At 55.2% G+C, this 21,253-nt stretch overlaps 1 protein-coding gene across 6 annotated transcripts in view; it reads right to left on the bottom strand.

Moving 5' to 3' along the window:
- SIPA1L3 (signal induced proliferation associated 1 like 3) overlaps positions 1 to 21,253 on the bottom strand; it is a 239,627-nt gene that overhangs the window by 2,978 nt on the left and 215,396 nt on the right. For 5 of the 6 annotated variants that reach the window (XM_058707339.1, XM_058707340.1, XM_058707342.1 and 2 more), the window contains 6 exons: positions 20,814 to 21,035; positions 9,885 to 10,050; positions 8,878 to 9,130; positions 6,436 to 6,579; positions 2,317 to 2,452; positions 550 to 631 (listed from right to left, as the gene is read on the bottom strand). In XM_058707339.1, the coding sequence (XP_058563322.1) occupies positions 550 to 631; positions 2,317 to 2,452; positions 6,436 to 6,579; positions 8,878 to 9,130; positions 9,885 to 10,050; positions 20,814 to 21,035 (1,003 nt within the window). The remainder of the gene's footprint in view (positions 1 to 549; positions 632 to 2,316; positions 2,453 to 6,435; positions 6,580 to 8,877; positions 9,131 to 9,884; positions 10,051 to 20,813; positions 21,036 to 21,253) is intronic. The other variant, XM_058707345.1, reaches the window with a different exon arrangement.

The following is a 21,253-nucleotide window of genomic DNA, read 5'->3' on the forward strand; positions in this document are numbered from 1 at the left end:
GTTACTGGACTTCTTTTGTATGTGAGTAAATACACAGATTCCTGCTATTATTTTAATTGGCTGCAGAATATTCCACTGCATGGGTGTCCTGTCCTTTATATAACCGTTCTCCCGTGGAGGGACAGCTGCACCGGTTCCAATTTTTTTTATTGCAAACAGAGCAGCAATGAGCATCCTTGCTCATGGATCTCTGTACCTATGCTTGAAATTCTGCTGGACAAACTCCCACAAGTGGAACTGCTAGATCAACAAGGCAGACAGTTACATTGTTTGATAAATATCATCCCCCTGCCCCCCAAAAAGGCTGGGGCCAATGTGTTCTTCCTCCGAGACTGTAGGCAGGTTTCCTCCATGTGTTTCCCAGCCTTTGGCACGGTCACCTTCTACTCTTTACTCAGGACGACACTCAAAGCTGGGTGGTCTCTCCCAGCGTGGAAGGGGTCGGGTGGGGACAGGTGCTGCAGCCTCGCTGCCCACGCCCCACACCCGAGTGTCTGGGGGGCGGAACGGGGGGGTGCGCCACGAGGGCTGGCCGCCTGGCGGCCTTACCTTCTGGAGGTCGGTGTGCAGCTGCTTCAGCATCACCTCCAGCTGGTACACCTTGCCTGTCAGATCCAGGGGAGGCTCCTCGCTGGAAAGACAAGGGGCAGGGTGAGACCCAAGGCCCACCGGCCCCCAGGGAGGGCTCCGGAGGAACAGGGGGTACGGGACACTCCTGTCCCCGAAGTTCTGGAGAGTCCTTTCCTTGCTGGGGTCCTGAGGGATGCCTGGAGGGAGGCTCTGGGGGAAGCCAGAAAGGAGCCAGCCCTCCTCCCTGCTGCGCTTTACCCAAAGACAGTACATCTGTGAATGTGGACGGAGGGCTGTGGCAGCCTGTGGAAGGCTGTGCACGTGCCCGCCCTGATGTGTGCCTCCCCCGCGGGGCCTGAACCACGCGTGTGCTTTAGGTGTGAGCGCCTCACACAGAGCAAAACCAGAACCCACCTCACAGACACATCCACGGAGCACCTCGCAGACCTGGGCACGGTGTCTGCCACGGGACACTGAACATGGGGGCCTGCCCTCGGGGACGGGAATGGAGGACACTGACAAAGACGATGACGGCACCCCCGTGACAGAGAGCCTGCCCTGCGCTGTGCACAGTCTCGATCTAACAGAGCTCCGCGCCCAGTGTAGTCTGGGAGGTCATCTCGTCATTACCCGCTGGGCAGAAGGGGACTCTGCACCCTGGAACCCAGCCCTGGCCTGCCCAGCCCCTGAGGAGGAGAGGGGCAGCCCCTCCCTGTGGGGGCTCCACTAGGCACTGTGGGGGGCGGGGCAGGGTGTGCTGCCTCAGCGGAGAGGAGAGACACTGAGTCCTCCTGCCCTTTCTTTCCACCACAGTCTTGGCTCCTGGGGGCCTGCAGCTGCAGGGCAGGTGGGAGAGGGTCAGCTCAGGGGCGGAGGGAATCCAGGAGCTCGCCCAGAGCCCACAGTCCTGCCCTTTCCACACCCAGCCTGTTCCTGCCCTCACTGTATTGGCACATTTGTAAGTGCCGAGTTCCTGTGATTACAGTCGGGCCACATCTCTGGTGGAGGTTGAGTTCTAAAGCCAGTGAAAAGAGGGGTGTGAAGAAGAGTCAAAAACAAAAGCAAAACACCAAAACCCAGGAGAGTCAAAATTTCCCTCGAAAATTACTTAATTTGCCCATAAAGTACAGCACACCTCTGGTGTGAGCCTGCCTTGTATTTTTTGCCAACCTAGTGCGGTCAAGTCTGTTGCACTAAATGTGCGATGACCCATGTCCTCTTCTCTCCCCGGGAAGCCTCACGCGGGTAGGGCCTCCGGCAGCGCTTCCACAGCTGGCCCAGCGGGCTGTGCCAGGGGAGAGGCGAACAGTAACTATCAGGTGGCCATCCTCAGAATTCTGGAATGTGCAGAGGAGACCCAGGGGCAGACGGGGGGGGGGGGGGGGGGGCGGGGGGGGATCAAAGGCAGGGAGGAAGGGAGCGGGGCGGGTGAGGATGCAGTGGGGGGCACCACTTAGAGTCTGTTTTTCGAAGTCGGAGGTCGACTGACCATATGGATGACGCTGCGTTGTCTCCACCCACGAGGACCAGGCTAACCCGGACAAGGTCACCTCTGGGTTCCGGTGTGTGGGTTACTCCCAAGTCCCTCAGGGGAGACGGCCCCCTGGCTGTGCCGAGGGGGCGTGGGGGATGGGCAAGCAGCTGCTGTCTCTCATCCGCCTGGTGTCCCCCTCCTTCACGGGGCAGGCCGGCCACCCTCAGGGATCCGAGTTGCTGGGCCACCAGGTGTTCCCAGGGAAACCTCACCTCATGGTAGGGGTGGTCCTGGGGGTTGGGGGCCCCCTCTCCAGGCTCAGGTGGCTGTGGACAGGACTGTGTGCAGGTGGGACCTCCGGGCTCAGAGCTGGGTCGTTGAGGGAGAAGAGTGAGACAGCTCTTTGCACTGCCGGGCAGAGACAGGGGAGAGGGGAGAGGGGAGAGGAGTCAGCAGGGCTTCCAGTGCCTCCTCCCTCTGCTCCCCCGCCCCACCGACCAACCACCTTTCCCAGCACACCTCCCACCCAGACCTCCGTGACACTCCTAATCACTTTTGTTAGATCACGCACTTAGGATGGGCTCCAACCAAAAAAACCAAACCAAATTGACACTAACAACAAAATCTCATCCTGATGCTGAGCAAGCCTGTAGACTAGTGACCAGTTTATACAAAATGCAAGGGACAGAAACAAGTTAAATGGCAGTGTGACAGAGTAACCACCCAAATTCAGCATAAATGACCTGGTTTCATCAACAAACAAATGGTATGAAAAAAGTGGCCAAAAGAGGATGGGGTTAAAGTTGGGTGAGAAGTACATGGGGATTCATTTGCACTGTAGTTTTGAGAAGCTCTGTGAAATTTCAAAAGCAGAAAGAGAAGACAGAATACCACGTATACCGAGGAGAGAAAAGAAATCACATGGCTGTTAAAGCTCTGATTCCCAGGTCCCAACCTGAGCACCTGCATTTTTATTTTTTTGAGGTTTATTTATCTGAGAGAGAGAGAAAGAGAGTGTGGGAGTGAGTGGGAGAGAGGCAGAGAGGGAGAGAGAGAATCCCAAGCAGGCTGCAAGCTGTCAGCTCAAAGCTCAATGCAGGGCTTGATCTTGGGGGTAAATGGAGTGGCCACTGGGGAGGGGGCTTTGGTTGCCCCCAGCCCCTCTCATAAGCCCACAGCTGGGAACCAGTGTCTGGACAGCTCTGCCTTCCACACATCTGCTGGCATCTGGGTCTCCAGGGAGAGGCTTGGAGCTTCTCAGCTGCTTCCCACAGAACCAGTGATCCTGGCCCTAGGATGCCTGGACCTTGGGGGGGTGGGGGGACGGGGTGGAGAGGAGGTGGCCCTGGCACCTCTCCCTGCATTCCTCCTGGGACGTGGCCCCCTTGCACCCCATCAAAAAAAGAGCCCACTGCTCAGGAAACCCAGGGAATGAGGCCCCCCTCCCCCCACAGGCAGCTGTGAGACCCCCTGGGGCCCCTGTGGAGACTCGGAGAAGACAGCTGGTAAAGGCCCTTAGGTTCTCTTCCTGGACCCTGAGTCTGGGGTTGAAAACCCAAATGCCCTCAGGAATATGCAGGTGCTATGAATGGTGCCACTCATTTTTTTAAAACAATTTTTTAAATGTTTTATTTTTGAGAGAGAGAGAGAGACAGAGCGTGGATGGGGGAAGGGCAGAGAGAGAGAGGGAGACGCAGATTCCGAAGCAGGCTCCAGGCTCTGAGCTGTCAGCACAGAGCCCGACGCGGGGCTGGAACTCGTGAACTGTGAGATCATGACCTGAGCTGAAGTTAGACGCTTCACTGACTTGAGCCACCCAGGCGCCCCATGATGACACAAGTGCCGTGAGCCTACGTAAATTCATTAACGCTAACAACCACTTTGCAGTAGGAATATTATCCGACTTCATTTACAGATGAGCAGACTGAGGCAGCAGAGGCGGACCGGTCGCCACCGTGCTCAGCAGCAGGGAAGCTGGGGCTCAGACCCAGGCAGTGGGCTGTGCGTTGCCTTTAAACCACGCCTGCCCTTACCTCCCTCAGGAGACTGCCGTGCCTTCACTTTTCACATCCTCTGCTGGGCCCCATCTGTGCCCGTCCCTCCCAAAGTCCCGGACCCAAGTAATGTTCAGCCCGACACTACCAGTGACTTGTGGTGGTGGTGGCGGGGGGTGGAGGCGGGCACATGAAACTTTTGGGGCCAGCAGCGTCTGGTTTGTGGAATCAATGAATGAACCAGTATAATATATGCAGTTCCCTTTTTGTCCCCCAAACTATCCCCGCTTTCCCACCACAGCTGTTCAGAGAGTGGGTGAGCATGAAGTCTGTGCCGGGCTGGAGGCACCACGGGACGATGGTCAACTGGGTCACACTTAGAGGAAAGGCCTCCCCATGCCAAGACCCCCGAGATTTGTGGGGATAAAGAGCACGTGCATTTTCACTCTGGCAGCAGGTACTGGGCTCGCACCCACCTTACACTGAACCTGCCACGTGCGAGGGGCCCCTTTCCCCTCCCCCGCAAGCAGTGCTCTCGAACTCCATCTCTGCAGTTCTGACTGGTGAGGACGCGTAGCTCAGTGAGTTGTGACTTGCATCTATTTTATTAGGAGAGAGCTTGAGTGTATTTTTAAAAGTGTAAGAGCCATCTCAGTTTCCTTTTCTATAAAGGAAACCATGCCCATCTTTCTGGAAAACGTTCAGGTCCGGGCTTAAATCCTTGCCGTGTGCCCTTGGCCAGGTAGGTGACTCTGGTGGCCGAGCCTCAGTTTCCTCATCTGTAACCGGGAATCCTAACACATCCCTCACACTAGAGAATAGAAGTGATGTCTGTGATAAAGTGCTGGCTCCCTAGAGACGCTCTGTAACGTCATGGTGGCCCGCGGTCACCTCCTCCTGGGAACGCCACATGGAGCAACCCTCTCCCCCACTGAGAGCGTCAGGCCTCTGAAGGGTCAAATTTGCCTGCAGCACTGGGCCCCTGCTGGCAGCCACTCCCCTCCCGGTGATTCAGAGGCCTGGCCTGGTCTTCCCTGACTGCTCTCTTGTGCCACCTTACCCATAACCAGAGGCCTGACTGCCTTCCCCCAGTGACTGGGAGAGACTGCACGGTAGGAGGGAAGCTTCCTCCAGGGCCACCTGCCAGATGTGGACTAGCCCAAACATGGAAATATGAAGGTCATGTACCGTATGGGTCTGGTTTAAGGCATCCTGCGCTGAGCCAGACCCATGCTGGGAAGCCAGTAGTGACCGAGCTGGCCCCAGGTCCTGCCCTCAGAGTCCAGTGGGGACACAGACCCTTCATTAGACAGCGGAGGCCCTGAGGTCAGGGCCGGGAGGGAGGAGGCACAGGCAGAGGGGTCAGGGCTGTGGGAGCCCAGAGCAGGTGCCTAATCTAGACTAAGGGATATCAGGGAGAGCCTCCTGGAGGAAGGACAGCAAAGCTATAGTCTGAAAAATACTGAAAAAAATGAGCCAGAAGAACATGTTCATGTGTGTTAGGGATCACCAGAAGTCCCATTTTACAGTTGACTCTTAGAAAGATAAAGCTGCTCGCCCAAGTCACGTGGGAAAGAAATGGCAGAGATTGTTAGCTGTCCCTTGTCACCTGTTTTCCCTTTTTCCATAATAACGCATCCCAAATTTTAGTTGGGCATAAGTCTCATTTCCCAGCCTGCCCTGAAGCTATTAGGTGGGCTGTGTGTGATATTCTGGCCATTGGGAAGTAAGTGCAGGGGGAGCGCCAGGCTTAGAGACACGTCCCTAAATGGAGGGGATGTGTCTCTCCCCTGCTGGTTGGAGCTGGACATGATGGCCAGAGCTCTGGCAGCCATTTTGGACCATGAGGGTAAGGCTCCCTGGAGATGGCAGAGCAGAGGAAACCCTCAAACGAGGAGCCTGCACCCTAATGAATTTGTGGAAGTGCCACACCAGGCCCACACCACCCACCTCAGGACTTTTAACCTGCATAAAAACCTTGCCTATTTAAGTCAAGAAAACTTGGGTTTTCTGCCACCTGCAGCCAAAGCAAATCTACATGCAATTTGGGTTATTGTAAGTCTGCCCGGTGATATAACATAAGGCACTGTCTTTTGAGGGCTTGTTCTGTGCCTGACATGTTTTACACCCAGTTTCCTGTAATCTTCACCGTAGCCCTGGGCAGTGGGCACAGGTCACATTCCTGCTTCGTAGATGAGGTAACGGGATCAGAGAGACAAAGACACTTGCCCAGGACTGCACGGTGAATAAGTGACAGGGCAGGATGTGAACCCTGCTCCCCCTAATTCTGGATCCTGAGCGTGTCCCACTTCAAAGCCCCAAGGCCCTCCACTGATCCTTCTAGAACACAGCAGGGGGTCGGTAGGGACCAGGACAGGTTGGGCAGAAGGCGCCTACCTTCGTATGCCTTGGCTGCATTTACCAGGCTGGACCACTCAAGGCCAGAGGCCGTGTCAGGCAGCGGCATCATCCCGGGCTCAAGGCGCCGCAGTGGCCGGTCCCGCCCATCGGCCAGCGAGAGCTCCGAGGCTGAGATGGTGGCTGGGTAGGAAGAGTGGAGACGGGAGATGGGGGAGAATGACAACGTGAAGGAAACAGACTTTCTGTAGTGTGTAACGTTACAGAATTGTTACAGCACAAACGATTAATACAATTATTAGAAGATGACACACGCCAGCAGGAAAAGGGGTGGGAGTATCAGGTGTTTACGAGGGTGGGGACAGAGAGAGAGGAACAGAGTAGCAGGTGAAATCAGAGGTGATGGGGCTGGACTGTGGGGCCTCGTGGGTGAGGACTTTGTCTTTTGCTGAGTGACACAGAGCCACTCAGGTGGCTCTGTGCAGGGAGGGATGTGACCCAACAGAGGTGTTCACGGGCTCTCTCTGGCTGTGTGTAGAAGACGGACCGTGTGGGGGCGGGGAGCGGGGAGACAGTGAGGAGGCTGCCGTGGTCCAGGAGGGAGAGGAGAGCAGACAGGACAGGTGAGGCTGTGGGGGCAGGGGAACAAGCGGCAGCCCCTGGATCTATTTTGTACTTGCAAAAGTACTTCCTGAAGAGGGGTTGTGAGTGTGAGCCAGGGTGCAGGGGGAGCTTCAGGATTCGGAAGCTGGCCCTGAGATGGGACGGCAGGGGACAGGCCAGAAGTCTGCTTCTGGAGGTGTGGAGCGGAGGACGCAGTGCCAGCCCGCAGACATAAATCCAGGTCGTTAGTGCGTGGACAGTGTCTGGTTATGGCAGGGTCACCGTGGGGAGAGCTGCTGGGTCCTCGTGTGACAGGCCAGGCAGAGAAAGAGGCCCTTGGGAGTGACAGCACCAGCGGCCGCATTTGCCGCAGCCATCGGCTGAGTCCCACGTGCCAGCTGTAGGCCCTGGGCCTCGGCCTGCTGATGCCTCACAGCTGCCAAAGGGGAGGGGACAGAGGACTGCCGTGAGGCACCGAGAGGTCAGGAGGTGACTCAGGCAGGAAAGGCCAGGCCTGAATGACCACATGTCCTCCTGCTGAGCACCATGCCAGGTTGTGTCATGGGGATCATCTCCCAGCCTCACCTCCAACTGGCCAGGAGGGAGGTGCTGTTACGGCTCTGAGTTGTGCTCAGAGCGAGACGTCTCGCCCGCATTCACACTGCCTGGTAGTGACACTTGCCTTTGGACTGCGTGGCCTGACACTGACCCTGCTCTAAGCCCAACCCCATGAGGGTTTGGGGTTTAGAAGGTCCCTGTTAATACTCCGTTCTAGCCCTGCTCTGCAGTCCGGAGGTACAAGCCTGACTCGCGATGGATTAAGATGCTTGCTCCAGACGGTAGAATGCTAACAAAATAATAAATAGCTACTGCTTTTCCCGCATATCAGGGATCGTGCTAAGCGTTTTCCACGTATTAATCTGAGTCTCAGTTTAATGCAGTGAGGGGTAGATTCGCCTCGAGCTGAGATGGGGACTGAGTGAGAGGAGGCTTTGGGAGGCTCCATCCCAATAATACAGGACACAGCCCTCGGCCAAAACCCCTGGGGACACATCTCCGAAGTCAAGATCTGTTTGAATCGGAGAAAGCTGTGCAGGTGCTATAACATACCACACCCAGAACGGCTGGGCAGCACCCCGTATCCAACACAACAGTGTTCTGCAGTGAAGTTCACGGTCACTCACACCAGATGGGGTAAAGAAGAACAACAAATACATAGCCTCATGTCCGTCTGGGTTGGGTTTTGCTGCTCAGTGAGCTTGGCCCAAACTTCTGCATGACCTCTCAGTTGTAGAGTGTTTGGGGTTGTGAATGAGAGATTGCAGGGTGGACCAAAGGCAGGGCCAGCCCGAAATGGTGCACCGGTTCTGATGGGGGCCATGTGCACGGTGCCCCCCTCGTGGGGGACGCTCAGTAAGCAGTCGCTGGATGAGTCAAAGGATGGATGAGTCATATCCCTACACCCCCTCCCTCCAAGAGCTGGCAGACTTGGGGGGAATCAGGTAAGTAAATAAACACTCGCGAAGCCATCTGCTTGGTGCTGGGACAGGATCTGGGGGCGCAGCAACTGTAAGGCCTGATCCTCACGGCCCTCCAGGCTGCAGCAGGGGGTGCTGACACCCTCTCTCTGGTCTCAGATGACTCCAATTTTGGGGCACTCCAGACTTCTAGGTGACCCCCCAGGTGCCTGGCCGACAATCCCCTGCTCTGTGGGACACCCTGTGCCACACCATCAGTACCCGACTGAAACTCCTATGCACCCCACCTCCCTACCATGGATGACACCAACACTGAGGATCTCCAGTGCTGACTGTCCCCCCTCCCCCGCTTCCCATCGCCAGGGAGACTCCCCCGCCAGCCCCAGGGGCCCGGGCTCACATTTCTTTTCTGGGAAGCCGTTGTTGCCGGTGGCAGGGACGGTGCTGGGGCTGCCGCCGCCAGGGGGGTGGGGGTGCTGGTGCTGGCGGCGGGCGGGCAGCGTGCTGGAGGGGAAGGCGCAGGTGCTGCTGAAGAGCACATCGCTGGGCAGGCCCGGCTCCAGGCTGGCAGCGTTGGCGAAGCTGGGTTCCCGCCGCCCGCTGCACAGACTCTCATCTGACAGCGTCCGCTGCAGGCTCTTCTGTGGGGACTGCTGTTGAGACAGGGTGGGTCATGGGCCGCGGTTGTGGCCTGGCTCACGGTCACTGTCCTCGGAGGCACCTTCCCGTCTTGGATGGCCGTGTTTCTGACCCACCCGGCATCTGCTTTTGCCCCTTTCTGCTCAAAGAATCCCAAGTTTCCCCTGGGGATAGCTCCTCCCCCAGTCACGCCCCACTTGGTTCTGGCCCTCAAGAGGCCAATGCCACTCTCCCATTCCAGGTAAGGTCAGGGAAGGCAACGCCAGTCATCGGTGGGGACCGCTGGGGACAGCGCCCTGGAGAGACTGGGGCCAGCTTGGGCCCACAGGAGAGCACAGCCAACCAGGAGTAGGCGGGCACAAGAGTGAAGGGAAGCAGTGTCTAAGGGAGCCTGACTTTCCTGGGAACCCGCCTCCACTCTTGGACCGTGCAGGGTGGGTGGGTGGAGGCTGCTTCCGGCCTGGGCTCCATGAGAAGGACATGAGAGCCAGTTAAGAGCATCCCTTCCCAGTCACATGAGCTACCCTAGTGTGGAAGAAATGCCCCACGTGCCTACCGAGGCTGGCTTACACTGCGATTAGGTGCCTGACTAATGTGACGACCCGACCCCTGACTACGAAGCTACATACACCCAGACGGGAGCGGCAGTGCCCCAGGTGGAGGCCATGGGCAGAGTGACTGCAGGGGGCCCTGTCTTCCTCCCTCACCCTCCCATGACCGCCTGGCCCGCCAGACTGTGTGTGCGTGTGTGGGGCGGCCTCTACATACTCCCGCGTCTCTCTCCTGCTCCGGCGCCAGGTTGTCCATGATGATGAGTTTCTTCAGGTCGTCCTCGATGGTGGATTTGTAGTTCTTTCGTGGGGAGCGGAGGTCTCGGAGGGACGCCCTCAACCGCGGCTGCCCGAAGACGTTTTTCGTGTTGGTGTCCACCTGCCTAGAATGACAGGATCGGGGTCAGAGGGGTCTTGGGGGGGTAGGGGTTCAAGCTGCTTCTCAAAGCGGTCCTGACCCAAGGCTGGCTGCCACCGCCACCGGGTGAGGGGCCACAGCCTTCTCCGTGTCACCTGGTGAAGGTGAGCTGGGGTGGGGGGGCAGCGTCTATCCTCACCATTCACTCATCCCGCAAGTGTTTCTATCTTCTGGGAACCCGCTCTGGGCCATGCCTTGTTCACATGGCGCTGACCTCCAGTCGGGGAGACTGACAACGAATATATGGACAGAAGTCTGGGGGAAGCAGGAGGGAGCCCACAGGGTGGAAGAGCACTCCAGGAAGAGGAAACAGCAGGTGCTGGGCTACGAGGGGTTCAAGCTTGGTAAGTGAGGAGTGGAGGGGCCCACAGGCGGGGTGGCCTGAGTGAGGGGACAGGGAGGGGATGGGTGGTGTGAGGGGAGGTCTGGGAGGCGACGGGACAGATCCTGCAGGAACTGCAGGAATGAGCCACAGAGGAGACCTGGGACTACATCTGGGGAGCCTCTGAGATTCTGAACTGGTGAGTGTGAGATCCTGATTTGTGTTTTAGAAGGATCACTTTGGTGGTTGGATGGAAAAGTGACCCTCACGGAAGTGGGGCCAAGAGCGGGAGGAGGGAGACAGTGAGAAAGTTCCTGCAAGAGAGATGAGGGTGGCCCAGACCAGGGCTTCCAACTGCAGAAGAGAGATGGGGTCCCATGGCGTCTCACAGAGGGATAATCTCCTGGGAGCCAGGTCCCCATGGGGTGAGTGCTGGGCCACGGAGAGCAGACCTCTGGCCGGGGCCCCCAGGGTCCATCGTCAGATGTCCCTAACTTTGGTTTTCCTCACCCATCGTATGGGCTAAGAGAGTTCACGAATCATGGGGTGGCTGGGAAGATCCAGAGATCAGGCACCTGAACCCGGGGCAGGGCCCTGGGGCCCCCTGATGGCCACCATCCCCATTTTTCTACTGGGCCCCCAGTTCCAGAAGCTGGTCTGTGAGCCCGGGTCACTCAAATCACCATCTTCTTCTGCAGCACCCAAAGCTGACCCCATGCTGCCTTCCAGAACACTGCCATCTAAAAGCCACTGAGGCGCAGCCTGGGGCTAAATAAAAGCAGGAGCCCCCAGAGGCGGACAGGCCTGGGTCTGAGTCGTTCTTGCTGAGAGGCTGCAGGTACATCACACCACCTCTCCGATCCTCTGGAGAACATGCTGACCTCCCAGCACTGTGGGGATTGCTAGAAAGTGCCAGCTGGCACCTGACAGAGCCAATGCTTGGGAAGCATTCCCAACTGCTTACCGGAGGCTGGCCCCGAGCTGCGCACGCTCCTCCACTGCTCCCCTGACCCCTCTGCTGGCCCCACAGGCCGTCATCCTCTGGCTCCCCTGGGGCTCCCCGTCCTCCACTCCTGGGACTTCCCCTGAGGCCTCCTCTAGCTCTCAGACTCTGGCCCAGCCTTTGGGCTCAGGTCTGACTTTCCTGGTGAAAACTGGGTCCCTGACCAGAGGTGTCACCAGGAGGGAAATAATGACAGCTAACAGGCCCTCACTGTGTACCGGGCCCTGTCCACCATCCCGAGGACTCCATGCACGGCAACTCGTTGAATCTGCACAGCAGCCTCCCCGGGAGCCACTATTACTGTTACTCCCATTTTACAGATGGGAGACTGAGGTACAAAGAGACTAGAGTAACTACACAACAGGCGTCCAAAGTCACACAGCCCCTGTGAGTGGAGGAGTCAGGATTCTAGCCGAGGCCACCAGGCTGCAGGGCCTACAGACGTTACCACTGTACTTGACCGCCATGTTTGTACCACAGACATGGCATGTAAAGGATGAACGGTGTGTGGAACATAATCGCGTTTGGTTTAGTAATAATCTTTTAAATGCAGAAAAAAAGTTCTGGGAGAAATCATGAACAATGGTAAATTACCTCTGGGAAGTAGGCGTCTTTTTAGGAGGTGGGGAGAAGGGACTTTCCCTCTTTATCTGATACCCTTCTGAACTGTCTCTGTTTATTAATCGCAGGCTATCGCAATAATAATCATTTTAACAACTATTTTAAAAAAAGGTGACACCTGGACTTTATCATTTTGTAACTCAGGAAAGAAAAAGTCTTTGAACCCAGGAAGAAATAAGATGTCTAGGGCTCCTGAGGGTTTTGAAGTCTGTATTTCCTTTCTCATTTTCTCAGCTGCCACCTTGGGATTTTAACAAAAGAAGGAAGATAGGGTGGCGAGTTTTTCTTCTTCTCAGGTCATATTCCTCCCCAAATTAGAATTCCAGGTCTAGGGTAATGCTGGCTCCATTACGGTGTTCTCTGAAGTGTGCTCTCTGGGCAAATGAAAAGCTTTAGATCCAAAAAAGAGACACAGAAAGCGTATACGCCCTCAATGAGTTCCTCCCATGGGAGCTGGAAGGGGGCTTACCCCTCCCCATGCCAAAGGGGTTTCGCCATTTTCCAGAATCCCCTGCAAGGAAGGGGGTGATGTGTGGGACTCAGCGCAGGGCATGTCATGTGCTGTGCCCATCTCTCCTGGAGAGGGAGCCGGCTGGGACCTCAGCTTGTCTATGGCAAAAAGGGGCACCGTTTACAAGGCCGTCCTCCGGGACAGATGCAAAACCCCCTGCAGAACACTTTCAAACATGCCTACTCTCGGCCCGAGGGGCTCTACTTCTGGGAGGGTGTCCTTCAGGAAGGGGAAGGGTGAAGCCTCCCAGAGAAGGACGATGGCCCCATAGAGTAAGAGAGGCAGACCTGATCCACATGACACCGGAAGAGGTTCTCTCAGATACAGCACAGAAATAAAGAAGTGGTATATATAGTGTGAAATCATTTTTAGCAGTAACTAAGTTTACACACAGCTTAGTTTGATACATTAAAATTTACCAAACTCTCAACTCCAAAAGATGGGTACCATTGGGGGATTCACTTTCTAAGAATGTGCCTCACCACAGCCATGAGAGCCATGAGATCCTTGACGATAAGCCCTCCTCTGCCTCTGCCCTCATCTCCTCCCACACAGGCCTCCCAATGCTCCTTAAACATGCCAGACACATTCCTGCCCCAGGGCCTTTGCACTGGCTGTTGTGTCTGCCTAGAGTGTCCTCAATGGCATTTCCCATGAATGGCAGCTTTTCACCCATCCAGCTTTTCTCAAATGTTGCCTCCTCAGAGAGGCCTCCCTGACCACTCAGCCCTCTGGCGCTCCCTCCCAGCCCAGATGTGCTCGATAGCGCAATCCTGAGTGCTGCTTCACTTGTTCACCTCCTGGCAGTTTGTCGTGGGCACTTGGGTGCTTGTGGTCCCACTTCCACCTCACCTGCAGTCATCTGCATCCTGTTCTGTGTGGGGAACAAGGCTTGCCATGTTGCAAGCACTCAGAAGTAGCTGTTCAGTGTGAATCACACAGAACCAACCTTCCTTCCTCCCAACCAACCCACTAACCCACCTGCCTATCCCCTTCCTGCCAATCTTCCTCTCTTCCTTTTCTTTTCTCTGTTCATTTATTTTTGAGAGAAAGAGACAGAGCGTGAGTCGGGGAGGGGCAGACACAGGATCCGAAGCAGGCTCCAGGCTCCAAGCTGTCAGCACAGAGCCTGACGCAGGGTTCGAACTCATGAAGTGAGAGATGGTGACCTGAGCCAAAGTTGGACGCTTAATTGGCCGAGCCACCCCAGGTGCCCCCTCTCTTCCTTTTCTTAAAAAAAAAAATTATTTAAGTAATCTCTACATCCAATGGTCGGGCTTGAACTCACAACTCCAAGATCAAGAGTCGCATACTCCTCTGACTGAGCCAACCAGGCACCCCTCTTCCTTCCTTTTACAACAAGCTTAAATGACTTCTATGAAAGAGGAAAAAGTACAGAGATATCTTAAAAAGTTAAGCCAAAGAACACAAGTATTCCTTCCCTGCTCTGTTTCCTTTGTGTTTATTTGCAAAATCTCCTTCCCAGCTCCCAGGACCTCCAGGACTCTCCTGGGGGCATTCCTGATTCTGCGGGGGAAGGCTGGCTCACCAGAGGACATCCTGCTATGACCGCCTCCCCCAACCCTCAACTCGGCAACACATCTCATCCGCAGCCGGTCCCGCGGCCCGACACTGTCTGTGTGCTGCTACGACGCATCTAAAGGGGAAAAGGACGACGGAATTCAGTTTGGAGAGTCAAATCGATCATTTGTGCTCTTAATTCTTTTCCTCCTGGAAGAATTTTCCAACGTATTTCCTACACTGCAAATTCTGAGCAATAATTTAAAGTGGTATCAGTTCCAGGTTAACAAAGCCAACCGAACCGGGCTCGCACATTCTGATCTTTTTCCTTTTTCTCAAGATCTCTGGTCTCCGTAATTGTCAAAACCTAATGACCCCTGAGGACAAAACAGACCGCTCTCTGATTATTCAAAAGAATGAGATCACCTCTTTGGTGCTAACATGGAACCGTCACCGAGGTAAGAGAAGAGCAAGAAAGAGAAAAAGGCAGAAGGGTAGAGACGGGGAACCATACTGGCAAATGAAGAGGAGGGTGAGGGAAGAAGCACACACGATCACAGGGGCTTCATCATGTTTGGAACATTCCAGGAAGGATGCAGCAGAAACAGAGCTATGGCTGCATGTGGGGAGGGGCGCTGGGCCGCTGGGCGCCACAGAAGGGAGAGATGCTTCTTTTGTGTTGCAAACCCTTTTGTAACTAGTTTGGTTTTTATCCTGCGCACGTTTTACCTTTCATAGTTCAAATGAAGAAAACGCCAGGAAGGATGTGCCTTCTCTCGATGTCTGCCCTACAGCACCGGACATAATCTCTAATTTGCCCATGTTGCCTGAACTTGGGACTTTGCCGTGTCGTGGAATTAAACCACTTGCAGTGGAGAAAAAAGAAAGGCAACTTACAAAGAAGGCTCTGCAGTAAGGAGCCAGACAACAGCAACTCCTTTTTCCTGTGACACAAGGGCCAGAGGTGGAAGGCGACCAACGGCTCTGACTTGGCCGGGCCTGCTCCCAGCTGACTCTGGGCTCTGGCCTCCAACTGGGGCGGCTCCCTCGGGGCCGAGTTAATTAAGCTAATTAGCACCGCTGTCAGCCTGTCTGAGCTGGGGGCTGTGCCAGCACGGCTGGCGAGGACACACAGCAGGTCTGCACCTCAGGCGGAGGGAGGATATTCCTGGAAGGATGGCTGGGAGAGCCCTGTAGGAGCAAGCAGTGGTGGCCTGCCCTGCCGTGGGAGGAGTGGGGGGTGGATGTTGGGGACAGGCTTTCCCCTGCTCCTTTGGTGGCTGCACTGAGCTGGACCTAAATCCGAGGAAGGAAGGAGCCCGAAGGCCAGCTGTCAACCAACAGACGCCAGTGCCTGTCAGCCCAGCCAACAGTGACCAGGCATTTCCCTGTGATTCACTGAAATCCTCACATCACCTCTAGGATGGGTACTCCTGTCCTCCCCTTTTGAGGCTGGGGCAACTGAGGCACAGTGAGTTGAGGACACTCAGCATCCATTTGCCGGATGCTCTGAGCCACCGTGAGATTCACTCATGATGGAAGCTGTGCTCGACCGTGCATGGGTCGTGGTAGCAGCTGCTCCTGGTGAGCTGCTGGGCCTTCGCCCCGGTGCTGGTGTCTCGTGTGTGGCTGCATTCTTTCCTCACGGCTGCCGTGAGAGAGAGGTTCTAACATCGCCTCACCCCACAGGTGGGGGCACCGATGCCGACAGGTGCTGGTGGAGCTGGGATGTGAACTGAGACGGTCAGACTCAGGGACTACCCCTGTCACCCCGAGTGCTCACTCGCTCCTGCTATCCAGGCTGCCCCCACACACGGTATTTCCCCTCGTCCCCTCAGGGGCCCTACGTGAGGATGCTTGGGGCCTGGGTCCTCAAGTGTGACAACAGAAACTGTTCGCTAGGGCCTGCCTCCTCCTTACTGGGCCCAGAGTCTGCGGGGACAGGGTCGGGCGGGGCCCGACCTGTATAGGTCCAAACAACCCTGTGTAATGTCGCTGACTAGTGTGACACTTGGAGACACGTGGTGTCAGTATGGCCGTTCCCTGGAAGAGCAGCGGCCTGTTCTTGGCTGTGCCTGTTTGTGGGGGAGGCTTCTTAGGGTGGCCCAGGGGCCACTCTAGCCCACAGGGGCACTGCCGTCCCTTCAGTTGGGTTAAGATCAGCCTGCCGGGGAGGAGATGCCCAGGACGGCTAGGGGCTGCTGACTCCACCTCCCGATCTGAGCTCCAGCCTCACATCTCCTGCCGCTGCCGGTAGAGAAACACGCTGGCGTGGTCACACCCTCACCTGCTAAGCTCTGTGCTGCTGGAACATGGTGGGGTGGGGAGAAGCTCCCATGGATTAACTCACTAAATCCTCACAACCCTGGAGCTAGGGATGACTGTCACCCCATTTTAAAGAGAGGGAAACTGACGGGTTAAGGTGGGGGTCGGCAGCTGACGGATTCCCATCCTGACCCTCGCGCTGTTCTGTAATGGCCAGCAGAATTAAGTGGTCAAAACAGGGGTGTCTGGCCATCTCCTGAGGCAGAACTGTCGGCCTGTCCCTCCCCCAGTGTTGACCAGGGCCTGCAGCAGAAGGGCCGAGCACGAGAGACACAGCACAGATCCTCCGTCCTTCACTAGCTTACTCCATCGTTTGGTCAACTAGAGCATGTGCCCAAATACAGAGGACACTGCTCTGTCCAAGAAATTAGTCCTCAGGAAATAGGAGTCGCTGCCCTGGACAGGAGTCCTCCTTGGGTGGTTTATATGACAAGACACTCTGATGGTTAATTACCTTGCCAGGTATGAATCCTGGCTCCGTTACTCAGCTAGAAAGCTGGGTAACCTGGCTATGTACTTCTAACTGTGCCTCAGTTTCCTCATCTGGAAATGGGAGGTAAGAACAGATCCCTCTTGTGAGGAGGATCAATGGGGCTGGGTCTGTACAGCCTGAGCCCAGCAGTCAGGCTGAAAGGGAGAACCCCTGCGTTGGATGAGGCCATTAGCACTTCTCCATGGGGCATGTTAGAGGTCTTTGACCGGAATTAAGGAAAAGGGAAGGAAAGAAAGACAGGTTTGGTAATTACTCCTGGTGGGGGTGGGTGATGAGCTCATAATATGTGGTGACCTTGTGGGGACAAATTACACAACGAACGAACATAACATTTGCAGTGATTAACCTTAACTAACTGAGTGAATCCGGGCAAGTAATGTAACCATTCTGTACCTCAATTTTTCTTATCTGGAAAATGGGATGCAAAGTACTTGCATAGTGAGGATTAAATGAGCTAATGTAGGGGAAGGGCTTCTGACAGTAGTTGGTAAAGTGGGTATTAACATACGGAGGTAAATAAGTTATGCAAATGAGTTCTTGTGCCTTGGGATTAAATTTCAGTGACAGCTTCATAGGCAGGAAAAAAAAAAAGGTATGTTTAACCTCAAATAATTTAGCTTGAAGACGGTGTTTTCTGGAAAATTAGATTAGGTGACTCAGAAGTATCTTTTTTTTTTTTAGAAGTATCTTTAACAATGATAAAGACACTATCTCCAAAATGCTCAGAGAGAATCTGAATAAAACAACTTTATGAAATGCGAGTGTGTGGACAAAAGCAATCATTCTAAATTAACATATTATCTTCTGCATGTGATTTAAAAAATGTATCCAGCTGGCTCAGTCCATGAAGCGTGTAACTCTTGATCTTAGGGTTGTAACTTCAAGCCCCATGTTGGGTGCAGATCACTTAATAATAAAATCTTTAAAAAAATGTATCTATAACTAAATTATTGAATATTATAAGAAGCCATGAAACTATTTTATGTGTGTCCCCAAATATTTGATATATATTTAAAAAAAATTTTTTTTTTTAATGTTTGTTTATTTTTGATAGAGAGGGAGACAGAGCATGAGCGGGGGAGGAGCAGAGAGAGAGGGAGACACAGAATCCGAAGCAGGCTCCAGGCTCCGAGCTGTCAGCACAGAGCCCGACACGGGGCTCGAACTCACAAACTGTGAGGTGATGACCTGAGCCGAAGTCAGTCGCTCAACCGACTGAGCCACCCAGGCGCCCCTATTTGATATTTTTATATATGTATTTTATATACTTAGTTTACACACATACATTTATACAAACATACACATCTATAAAAAGCCCTGTTTGAGTCTTATCATAGGGAAAAGTGGGTTTTTGTTTGTTCAGTGTTATCATATATTCAGGCATATCATCTGAGCACCTACTGTGTACTGGGCCCCGGGTGGGGCTCATGGCACCTCTGCTCTCCTGGAATTCTCAGTCCACCATGGGGGACAGAGAGGAAGCCAGCTGCCAGGAAATGATGCTCTGATGTACCCTGGGACAGGTGCCGCAGAAGGGAAGAAGCATGAGGTCAGTGGAAGGGATGAGCCTGGTGTGGGCTTGACCGAATTTCCCCAGGGATGGCGTGTCTGGGTTAAGACCTGAGAGGTGGTGTTATGGGTCCCCTCCCATCAAAAAGATGCTGAAGTACAAACCCAGCATCTCAGAGCGTGACCTTATTTGGAAATAGGGTCTCAGACAATGAGGATGGACCCTCGTCCAGTAACTGGTGTCCTCATAAAAGGGGGAAACGCCAACACGGAGACGCACCCACAGGGAGGAGGCTGCGTGAGGACGAAGGCGGACGCTGGGGAGATGCATCTACAGACCACGGAGTCCAACACGTGGCCTGCAAATCTGCAGCAGCTGGGAGACCAGCTGGAACAGGTTCCCCTTCGCAGCCCTCAAAAGGAACCGACCCGGCCAGTGCCCTGATCTCGGACATCTGACCTCTGAACCGTGAGACAGTACATTTCCGGAGTCGAGCCGCTCAGTCTGTGGCACCTCACTGCCGCGGCCCTAGTAGGTACGCACGCAGGGGAAGGACAGCCAGAGCGGCTGCCATGGTGGAAGAGCAGAAGGGGGTCAGCAGGGACTGACCCTCCGGCCACCCTGAACAGTGGGGGTCTCGTAGTATCTTATGGGGTTGCAGCGAGAACGCGACGAGATGCATGGCGCGTACGTTCACTGAAGGAGCACCCGGAGCGCCAGGCAGCCGAGACATGGCACCCGTTCTCCAGAAGAACGAGAAAAGTGACCAAATGACGGCAGGGGCCAGGTCTAGTTGGGAAGGCCCATCTGACGAGGTGGCATCAGACTAAGCTTCCCGGAGACAGCCCTGAGGTCGGGGGTGGGGGTGGGGGAGTTCTCCGGGCACTAGAGAACCCCCGGAAAGGCCCTGAGGTTGGCCTAGCCTTGGTAAGCATGAGGTGCAGCAGAGGCCAGTGGAGTGGAGAAGGGAGGGGGCGAGCGGGAGGATGGGAGGCCAGAGGAGGGAGGAAGCCAACCGAGCAGGGTCCGCGCAGGAGTTTCGGCGAAGCACATGCCGCAGCCGGTGCCTGGTACTCGTGTGCTTGGTCAATGGAGCCCTCGTCATCCAGCCCGGCGGTGGAGGTGAGCGGAGGGTCAGAGCCTAGACTCCCGCGTGTCCCTGGCTATGAGTGATGCGTGTGAACTGGACTCTTGGTGTGAGTTGCCCAGCCTCTCCTGAGGACATCTGCAGGGTCACGTTTCTGTCTTCCTGACACCTGTCTCCTTCTGAGCTCTGCGTCATCCACACATTTGAATGGTCCACCCAGGTCATGAAAGACTTTACAAAGAACTGGGGGAGGAGGGCAGATCCCCTCACACCCAATGGAAGAGGAGCCTTGGACCACTTCTATCCCTTACCAGCTGAGTGACTCGGGGCCTCAGTTGCCTTATCTGTAAAATGGGGTGAATGGCAGGTCTGCCTTACAGAGCTGTTGTGAGGACTCAGGGAACTAATTCACGTACAGGAGCTTAGAACCGAGACTGGCACACAGTGAGCACTCAGTAAATGTGAGGTATCGTCTTCTAACTTAAAACAGAAATCCTTCCCTAATGCACACTCTTCCCCTCTCTTCTGCTCTACAGTAGAGCAAAATGCCTCAAATGAGCTGAGCACACAGTTTCCTCCCATTCCACCCTACCCTTCTCTCCTGCACCCTGGGGGACCTCCATGAGGCTCAAAGCGACGCCCAGCTCACAGCCCATCATGCCCAGGCTCCTCACCCGGGCTCCTCCGCGTACTCTCTGCACACTGAGGACTCTGGCCCTGCCCTGCACTCCCCCTTCCTCTCTACCCACACTTCCGGCCTTGGGGTATGCCTCTAGCCTCGTGCCCCTGTGAGACGACACCCAAATTTCCCCCTCCAGCCTGACTTCTCCCCTCAGCTCCAGACTCCTTACCCCGCCTCCTCCTTGATGTCTTCTGTGCTTCGCGAACGTTAGTAACCTGCCCGGGACTCTCCCCCAGCCAAGCCTGCTCCTCAGCTCAGCCCTCACCTCAAGGCAAGCCTGCCCTTCCGGCTACAGGACCTAGAGTCTTCTTCAACCTCGCCCTTCCTCTTAACCCTCGTCCGGTCTGCCAGGCAACCCTGGCGGCTCTCCTTTCAGCTCATCCATCCAGAAGCCACCTCCTCTCCCTTCTCAGCCTCCATCCTGCTCAGCCTTCCCCAAACCCCGTCTCCTGCATAGCAGCTCCTTGAAGGCTGTGCCCCTTGGGCAGCCAAGGGGCCCTGTGAACACCCAACTAAGGGATCTCTGTCCACAGAGATGGTGTGGGACTGGCACAGCATCCTGCTGAATGAGTGAGTGAGGTGTCCCCTCCTTCCCCACCCAGAGACGCCTGGCTTGGCTCTTGTAGAACCTTGCTGGGCGTCCAGGCACTTACTTCTTTGGGTCAGTGAAGGGGAGTGGCCGTGGCGGGGGCTCGTCTGCCCTCTTCCACCCTGTGGGGTGCTTATTGCGAATGGGTTGCTTGGAGAAGAAGGACTTGGGGACGGAGGCGGACAGCTGGAAGGGGCTGGGCTGGGCCACCTGGGAGGGCCGAGGGGTCTCTGTGCTGGCGGTTTTGTAAACCTGAGCAGGGTAGCCGGCCCTGGAGCTCACGTCACTGCAAAGTAAAAACAAGAGAAATAAGCAATCAAGTATGTTCCTCATTATGCAGAACTGATCTGTTTAAATGTACTCTTAGGAAACAAAAAAATTCCTTTGCACAAGAGGTATACAAATACATCGCTGCTGTGGAAAGTTCCAATACAGAAATCTATACAGGGAGAAGGCCAAGTTGCCTAGGAGGTCCCCCCACCGCCCCCCAATCCCACCCCAGGA

The sequence above is a fragment of the Neofelis nebulosa genome, chromosome 17 (assembly GCF_028018385.1).
Source record: "Neofelis nebulosa isolate mNeoNeb1 chromosome 17, mNeoNeb1.pri, whole genome shotgun sequence".
Classification (NCBI taxonomy): domain Eukaryota; kingdom Metazoa; phylum Chordata; class Mammalia; order Carnivora; family Felidae; genus Neofelis; species Neofelis nebulosa.